At 54.2% G+C, this 8,812-nt stretch overlaps 2 protein-coding genes across 2 annotated transcripts; one reads left to right on the top strand and one right to left on the bottom strand.

The window, feature by feature from the left end:
* Nucleotides 1–650: 650 nt before the first annotated feature.
* Nucleotides 651–3,403, bottom strand: ENH_00005580 (actin-like protein 7, putative; the record flags this gene model as incomplete). Its single annotated transcript, XM_013578484.1, has 5 exons — nt 651–750; nt 962–1,238; nt 1,485–1,592; nt 2,016–2,264; nt 3,169–3,403. The coding sequence occupies 5 exons, from the start codon at nt 3,401–3,403 to the stop codon at nt 651–653; spliced, it is 969 nt and encodes a 322-aa protein (XP_013433938.1).
* A 1,113-nt stretch (nt 3,404–4,516) lies between these two features.
* On the top strand, nt 4,517–5,791 carry ENH_00005570 (hypothetical protein, conserved; the record flags this gene model as incomplete). The annotated part of the gene is made up of 2 exons (XM_013578483.1): nt 4,517–5,479; nt 5,594–5,791. 2 exons carry the CDS (start codon nt 4,517–4,519, stop codon nt 5,789–5,791), a joined length of 1,161 nt encoding a protein of 386 aa, XP_013433937.1.
* Nucleotides 5,792–8,812: the final 3,021 nt, after the last annotated feature.

Genomic DNA, 8,812 nt, shown 5'->3' with positions numbered 1-8,812 from the left:
CTGGTCAATGAGGGTTTGTTTGCTGCTTTTGCCCTCCAAATAATCCAATTTTGAAATTGTCAAAACCCTAAAAGTGGACAAAGATGAAATCATAGACCCTCCTACCCAAGAAGCGTGTTGGCGGTTGCTGGCGAAGACAAGAGTGACTCCCGCAGGTGCAGCAGCAGCAGCAGCAGCAGCAGCAGCAGCAGGAGTGTCCGGAGCAGCAGCAGCAGCAGCAGCAGGCGCAGCAGCAGCAGCAGCAGGCGCAGCAGCAGGAGCAGCGGGAGCAGCAGCGGGATCTGGTGGTGGCAGCGCCGCTGCGCAGCTGCCGTTGCTGGCCCCTGCTGCTCCGCTGCTGCTGCTGCTGCTGCTGCTGCTGCTGCTGCTGCTGCTGCTGGGGTTTAGACTCAGGGAACGCAGCTCTTGCAGCATTCTTTGCTGCAGCCCCTGCAGCAAAGAAGCTCCTCTGCAGAAGACAATGTGGGGTGTCAGTGCAGGTGCGAGTGAGGTGTCTGTACACCTGAAGGCCTTCACAATAATATCCGTCAAAGTTGCTGCTGGCAGCAGCTGCGCGTCGCTCCAGCCCGCGCTGCTGCTGCTGCTGCTGCTGCTGCTGCTGCTGCTCTCTTTCTCGCGGTTTGCTTCCTCATTTGACTCTTTATTTCCATTTATTTCTTCTTTTTTTCCTTTATTTTCTCTTTTTTCGCCAAAAGCTCCAAAACTTCCGAAGTAAACTTCCGCGGGTCGCCGCCGGGCGCAGCCGTCGAGCTGCGCAGACACCCCACGGGCGAGCTCGCGAACTTCCATTTTGGATTTAAATTCGGAAATTTTTCATTAAATAAATTATTTAATAATTTTAAAATACATTTATTCATTTGTTTCTTCATTTTGGGTTTTTTTGCCTTCAAACGGCGGCTTTTTGTCGTTCCTGCCCGTGTAGAAACCCTAAACCCTAAGTCCTGAACCCGAAACTCTAAACCCTAAACCCTTTTTCAGGGTTTGCGCTACACTCGCCTCAATGAATGTGCCGTCTGGCAGCTCCAGGGCCTTTTCCCCTTCGTCTTCGTCCTCCTCGTCCCTGGAAAACGTATAATTGCTGCTGCTGCTGCTGCTGCTGCTGCTGCTGCTGCTGCTTCTGAAGGGTTTGGGGTGTACGTACACCAGACTCGCCTTGGCAGCCTCCAGCTGCTCTGGCGCTAAACCCCCAAACCCTTTCTTCCTCAGTTCTTCTTCAAAGGCAGCAGTCACGTCGGCGCCTGCTCATAAACGCCGAATTAGGGTTTAGGGTTTAGGGTTTAGGGTTTAGGGTTTAGGGTTGGCTTCACAGCCAGCAGCTCCATCGAGTCCTGCTTTTCTCACAGCTGCGCTCGAGGGTTTAGGGTTTAGGGTTTAGGGCTGGGGGCCACACAAACGGAAGCTGCAAGAAGAAGTCAGCACAAGGCCCGACTGGCTTAAGCCCCGAATTAGGGTTTAGGGTTTAGGGTTTAGGGTTTAGGGTTTACCGCCAACGGGCATTCTGAAGGTGGCGTGGGGCAGCTCGTAGAAATCAAGAACAGGAACAGCACTTGTTATTTTATCTCCCATTTCCACTGCTATGCCTCGGCTCAACCCTAAACAACAATTAACACAATTGCTGCTGCTGCTGCTGCTGCTGCTGCTGCTGCTGCTGCTGCTGCTGCTGCTGCAGCAGAGTGAGCGCCGCTGTATTCACTGGAAGCAGCAGAAAAAACGAAGTCAGTGAGGCAGCAGCAGCAGCAGCAGCAGCACCTTTGCTGCCACCCGCAGCAGCACTTCCAGCAGCAGCAAAGCAGCAGCAGCAAGAACAAAAGGCACAGCAGCAGCAGCAAGAAACCAACAGCAGCAGCAACAGCAGCAAAACCAATAATCTCAACAACACCAACAACACCCGCATTATCTTCATCAACAGCAGCAGCATCTTCATCACGAGCAGCAGCAACAGCAGCATCTTCATCACGAGCAGCAGCAGCAGCAGCAGCAGCAGCAACAGCAGCAGCAGCAGCAGCAGCAGCTACCTGCAGCAAAGAGCCCCATGGGCGCCCTCGGCAGCAGCACAGCTTCGCTGCAGTTGAGCTTCTCAAAGGCGAGGTCTAAAATTTGCTGCTGGCAGCTGCGGCTAGCCAGCGAGCTGCAGCAGAAAGCGAGAGTTGCTGCTGCTGCTGCATCGCTGCTGCTGCTGCTGCTGCTGCTGCTGCTGCTGCTGCTCCCCAGCGTGCTTTCTATGCCGCAAGAAATCGTCTCCAGCAGCTGCTCGCAGCTGCTGCCTGCAGACCAACAGACTTTTCAGCCACTATCAAGCTGGCTAGCTAGCTAGCTAGCTACCTACCTACCTACCTAGCTGGCTAGCTAGCTAGCTAGCTAGCTAGCTAGCTATGTTGCTACTAGCATCATTGCGCAACCCGCTAGCTGTCTAGCTAGCTATCTAACTAGCTGTCTAGCTAGCTGTCTAGCTAGCTGTCTAGCTAGCTAGCTGTCTAGCTAGCTAGCTGTCTAGCTAGCTGGCTGTTTAGCTGGCTAAGCGGGCAGCTAGCTGTCTAGCTGGCTAGGTGGACAGCTGGGTATTTAGCTAGCTAGCTAAAGATGTAATTGCAGAAGCAGCTAGCTAGCCAGGCAGCAGGTTAGGCAGCTTAGCTAGGTAGCTAGCTAGCTGGCTAGCCAGGCAGCCAGCTGTCTGGCTAGCTGATTAGCCAGCTAGCTAGCTAGCTAGCCAGTTATCTACGGGTTTATCTATCTAGCTAGCTAGTCAGCTGGCTATCTAGCTAGCTAGCTAACTGTCTAGCTGGATAGCTAGCAATCTAGCTAGCCAGCTTACTAACTATCCGGCCGGCCAGCTAGCTAGCCAGCTAGCCAGCTAGCCAGCTAGCTAATTATCTAGCTAGATAATTAGCTACCCAGCTAGCTAGCTAGCTAGCTAGTTGGCCAGCTAGCTAGCTAGCTAGCTAGATAGCTAGCTAGCTAGCTAGCCATACGCCGTGGGCGTGGCTGCCTGCCTTTCCAAGAAGCAAAGAGAGCCTTTCTTGCCCATCAGACAAATTACAAATAATTAAATTAAATTAATTAATTTAATTTAATTAATTTAATTTAATTAATTTAATTAAATTAATTAAATTAAATAATTAAATAATTAAATAATTAATTAATTCATTAATAATTTATTTATTTATTTACTGTTTAAAAGAGGCAGCACGAGGGCCGGCGAAGGCTCCCCAGCGAATCCGAAGCGAACATATTTGCTGCCAATGTCAACCACCACTGTGCTGCTGCTGCTGCTGCTGCTGCTGCTGCCTGCTGCTGCTGCTGCTGCTGCTGCCGCTGCTGCTGCTGCTGCTGCTGCTGCTGCTGCTGCTGCTGCTGCTGTAGTCGGTGGCTGCCATTGCCGAGCCGCACTTTTGACTCTTTGCATGCAGAAAGCAAAAAGAAAAAAGCAGCAGCTTTTCATTTTTTAACAAAATATTAATTAATTAATTAATTAAATTAATTAATTAATTAAATTAAATTAATTAATTAAATCAATTAATTAATTAATTTAATTAATTTATTAATTAATATGCTTTTGTTGCTGCCTTCTTGTTTACTTATGTCTTTGGCTGCAGTCAGGCCTTCCTATTTGCTGCTGCTGCTGCTGCTGCTGCTGCTGCTGCTGCACTTGTTTGCTCTTGGCCTTCCGGTTTCGCTGCTGCTGCTGCTGCTGCGGTTGCTGCTGCTGCTGCTGCGCTGCTGCTGCTGCTGTTGCCGCTGCTGCTGTCTCAGCTGGGTGTCGGTGTGGCGCCACAACGCTCTGAGCTGCAAACCCTAAACCCTCGACCCTAAACCCTAAACCCTATATCCCAAACCCTAAACCCTAAACCCTAAACCCTAAACCCTAGGTCCTTGAGGGGAAGGTCACCCTGCGCCTGTGTGCATCCCGGGCCACCAACAGGTGCTGCGGAGGGTTTAGGGTTTAGGGTTTAGGGTTTAGGGTTTAGGGTTGACAAATAAGGCTCAATAAAAACAAATATAAATATAAATTCAAAATAAATAATTTATAAATATAAAAATATAAACAGCAAATGAATTTCTTCTTATATAAACCCTTTGGGGGCCCCCGGGGGGCCCCCGGGGCCCCAGAGGGTTCAAAATGGGGGCCCCCGAAGGGTTTGATGGCATTTTTGCTTCTTTTCTTTTTAATATTTGTTTCATTAATTCATTTTGCTGTTTTGTGGCACTACTTTGTGCCTTTGCTGCTGCTGCTGCTGCCGCCGTTGCTGCCGCTGCTGCTGCGCTGCTGCTGCGCTGCTGCTGCTGCTGCTGCTGCTTGGACTGGGGGTTTGGGGACAGTAGAAAGAGCAGCAGCAGCAGCGCAAACATCTGCTGCTGTGGCAGCAGCCGCTGCAGCAGCACGCCCAGCAGCAGCAGCAGCAGCACAGTCAGCAGGAACTGCAGCAGAGTCAGCAGCAGCAGCAGCAGCAGAATTACCACCATCATAGCCAGCAGCAGCAGCAGCTGCTGCTGCTTGCGTGTCTGAGCTGCTAACACCATGTCTCAGCGCGCTGCAGCAGCAGCAGCAGCAGCAGCAGCACGAGCTGCTTCGGCTGCCTTCCCGCGCCCAGCAGCACCTGCTGCTGCAACCCCAACCCCAGCAGCAGCAGCAGCAGCAGCAGCAGCAGCAGCTCCAGCAGCAGCAGCAGCAGCAGGAGGTTTGTCAGCTTATTATTTGAGGTCTTTAAGAATTGTTTATGAGTCCACTTCTGCGTCTTCTCTTTCCCACACAATCAAAACGCTGCAGCAAACGCTGCAGTGGCTTCCCCACAAAACAGCAGCAGCAGCAGCAGCAGCAGCAGCAGCAGCGGCAGCAGCAAGACCGCCAGCAGCAACAACGGAGCCTTCAGAAGCTCCGCCAGCGTCAGAAGCAGACGCAGCAGCACCTGCAGCAGCACCTGCAGCAGCACCTGCAGCAGCAGCACCTGCAGCAGCAGCACCAGCAGCAGCAGCAGCAGCAGCAGCAGCAGCGCCAGCAGCAGCAGCAGCAGCAGCAGCAGGGGTTTGGCTGAACTACCCCGGGGGCGTGCTGCTGCTGCCGCAGCGGCAGCCGCGGCTGGAGTGGAGAGTAACTTATTTGAAGTCTCCTTTTAAGTTCAAAAGAGCAGCAAAACATTTTGTCTTCAGAAAATTCAAATATGCTTTCACCTTCATCAGCCACCAGCAGCAGCAGCAGCAGCAGCAGCAGCAGCAGCAGCAGCAGCAGCAGCAGCAGGTGCAGCAGCAGCAGCAGCAAGCGCAGGAGCAGCAGCAAACGCGGCTGCAGCAGCAGCAGCAACTGCAGCAGCAGCAACTGCAGCAGCAGCAACTGCAGCAGCAGCAGCTAGTGCAGCAGCAGCAGCAGCAGCAGCAGCAGCAGCTAGTGCAGCAGCAGCAGCAGATGCAGATGGTGCTCTCTGCAGCGCTGGGGTCCATGGGAGAGGGGGTTACCATGAGGGCTGACTTCGAGTGGCACAATCCTGTAAACCCTAAACCCTAAACCCTAAACCCTAAACCCTAAACCCTAAACCCTAAACCCTGAAGGCCTAGTTAAGCCAGTGTTTCGCCTCTGCTTCTTTTGTGTCTGTTGCTGCAGGGGCCTCCCGAATTTGCTGCTGAGCAGCAGCAGCTGCAGCAGCAGTACTCCTCTGCTGCGGCTGCTGCAGCAGCAGCTGCTGCTGCTGCTGCTGCTGTGCAAGAGGAGCAGCAGCTGCTGCGGCAGCTGAAGCAGCAGCAGGAAAAGAAGAAGCACCACCTCTTCCACAAAGGAGATCCTCATTTCTACAGTTTATAAAAATAAAAATTAAATTTAAAAATAAATATTTTAGCAGCAGCTGCTGCTGCAGCTGCTGCTGCAGCTGCTGCTGCTGCTGCAGCTGCTGCTGCAGCATCCGCAGCAGCAGCAGCTGCTGCTGCAGCAGCTGCAGCAGCTGCTGCTGCAGCAGCTGCAGCAGCTGCTGCACTAGCTGCTGTTGCTGCTGGGGCTTTGCTGCTGCACAGAGAGAAGTAGACCCTGTGGGCAGTGCGCTTGCAGTGCAGCAGCAGCAGCGCAGCAGCAGCAGCAGCAGCAGCAGCAGCGCAGCAGCAGCAGCAGCAGCGCAGCAGCAGCAGCAAATCCCGTTCCAAGCAGTTTCTCTCGCCTCCAGGAAACTCTTTATAAATTTATTTTTTAATTTTAAATTTATTTAAATCCGAAAAGAAAATAAAACCCCTGGGGGCCCCTCCTAGTACCCTATTAGGGTACTGGGGGGCCCCCAGGGGCCCCCAGTACCCTAATGGGGGCCCCCAGGGGCCCCCAGTACCCTACTAGGGGCCCCCAGGGGGCCCCCAATATACCATTGGGGGCCCCCAGGGGCCCCCAATATTACCATCATAAGCCCTAATGACCTATTGGGGGCCCCAGGGGCCCCCATATTATTATAGGGGCCCCCAATGTTATGCTAGGGGCCCCCTGGGGCCCCTATTGTACCAAGGGGCCCCCCTTAACTACTATTAAGGGGCCCCTAGGGGGCCCCAATGTACCCTTGGGGGCCCCCAGGGGCCCCCAAAGTACCCTCGAGGGCCCCTAGGGGCCCCCAAGGGTACACTGGGGCCCCAATAGTGTGTTTGGGGCCCCTGGGGGCCCCCAATACCACATTGGGGGCCCCAGGGGGGCCCCAAGACTAAACTGGGGGCCCCTAGTGCCCACTAGGGGGCCCCCTGGGGGCCCCCTAACCCCAGGGGGCCCCAGGGGGGCCCCCTGGGGGGCCCTAAGAGGACCAAGGGGGCCTCAGGGGCCCCCAGGGAATTTGGGGGGCCCCCGGGGTAATGGGGGGCCCCCAAAGTGTGCAGAGTAAAGTGGGTTTTGTTTCGTGCTGCTACGTGTTGCTGCTGCTGCTGCTGCTGCTGCTGCAACAGCAGCAGCAATTGAGCGATGCTGGTGCTGCTGCTGCAGCAATCGCTGCTCTTTCCTGCTGCGGATGCTTGCTGCTGCTGCTGCTGCAGCCCTTTCCGCTGTTTGCTGACGCGGACACTTGCTGCTGCTGCTGCTGCAGCGGTGTGTTGCTGTTGCTGTTGCCTCTGCTGCAGCTGCTGCAGCTGCTGCAGCTGCTGCAGCTGGCTGCGTGCAGCTACAAACTAGGACACCGCCAGTCAACTGAAAAGATAGTTTGGGTTATTTTCTTTTGAATAAATAATTGAATTTGGATTAAATAAAAACTAAAAGAACTATTTGCTGCAGCAAAGGAGTGCAGCAGAAGGCGTGGAGCTGCTGTGGGGAGCAGCGGCGAGCTGCTGCTGCGCGCGAGCGGCGGCGCCCGCGGCAGCAAAAGGCAATTAAAACTGGGAAAAAAGAAAAGAAAAAGAACAGAACTGAAAAGGAAATGCAAAATAGAATTAATTTAGTTCAAAAAAGCGGAAAAAGGAGCAAAAGAAAGGCCCAGAAGGGTCCAAGCGGTCTTGATAGATGGTCCGCATGCAGCAACAAAGCTGCTTCGGGGCTGGCAGCAGCAGCAGCACCTTTGCTGCTCGCTGCTTGTCCGCGCGCCAACTTTCTGTTTTTATGCAATTGCTTTTGAATTGTTTTTCAGTTTAAATAAATAGCAACTTGTCGCGCCAGCAGCAGCAGCAGCAGCGGCTGCAGGAGCAGCAGCAGCAGCAGCAGCAACAGCAGCAGCAGCAGCAGCAGTCTCGAGAGAGAAACCGCTAGCCTTTGCCTGGGCCCCATTTAGGAACTCATTTTTACAAGGACAGACACACGGGGAAAGCAGCAGCAGCAGCAGCAGCGACGCGAGCAGCACAGCAGCAGCAGCAGCAGCAACTGCTGCAGCAGGTGCAGCAGCAACTCAGAATTGCTGCTGCTGCAGCTTCAGCAGCACCCGTGCAGCCCAGAAGCTGCAGTGTATGGACACTTTATCGTGTCTGTTTTCTGTCTCTTCTCTCGCCCCACACGGCAGCGCAAACCCTAAACCCTAAACCCTCAACGGCAGCGCAAACCCTAAACCCTAAACCCTAAACCCTAGCTGATGGAAAGTCACGAGCCGCTGCGGTGAAGCCTAAACCCTAGGCCCCGATTCCGGAGTTTCGCGTGTGCATACACTGCAACTTATTTTGCTGCTTTTCTTTGCTGCCAAGAAGGAGCAGCAGCAGCAGCAGCAGCAGCAGCAGCAGCAGCAGCCGCAGCAGCGGCCCCCGTCAGCAGCAGCAGCCGCAACAGCGGCCTCCGCGAGCAGCAGCAGCAGCTGCAGCAGCAGCAGCAGCAGGAGAAGCTGCGTGCTTCGATTTTCACAGGGGAAGAAGCAGCAGCAGCGGCTTCCGAAGCAGCAACCGCGAGAGCAGCAGCAGCAGCAGCAGCAGCAGCAGCAGCAGCAGCAGCAAGATGTCGTCTGCTGCTGTTTTGGTCGCTTCAAAAGCAGCAGCAGCAATTCTGTTTTTTGCTGCTGCTCTCACTGGTGCAGCAATTCCCTTGGTGCTTGACAGGTGCAAAATCGGCAAAAACATTTCCTACTTAAATGCCTTCGCCGCAGGTGCCTAAACCCTAAACCCTAAACCCTAAACCCTAAACCCTAAACCCTAAACCCTAGCTGCCGCCGCGCGCGGCCGCGGGCCCGCCCGCTGCAGGCTGCAGCCTTGAGGCCCCGAGACTGCGGGCCTGGGGATGAGGGCCCGGGGCCGGGGCCGAGGGTTTAGGGTTTAGGGTTTAGGGTTTAGGGTTTAGGGTTTAGGGTTTGCGCAGGGGCGTTTTTGGCGCTGGGGGTTTTGCACATAATGCCGGAGGCGGTGGAGCTGCTGGACGAGCTTGAGGTGTACGTACACCTCAACTCCAAACCCTACCCCG

The sequence above is a fragment of the Eimeria necatrix genome, genomic scaffold (assembly GCF_000499385.1).
Source record: "Eimeria necatrix Houghton genomic scaffold, Enh_scaff1163, whole genome shotgun sequence".
Classification (NCBI taxonomy): domain Eukaryota; phylum Apicomplexa; class Conoidasida; order Eucoccidiorida; family Eimeriidae; genus Eimeria; species Eimeria necatrix.
This window is presented reverse-complemented; position numbering and strand designations above follow the sequence as displayed.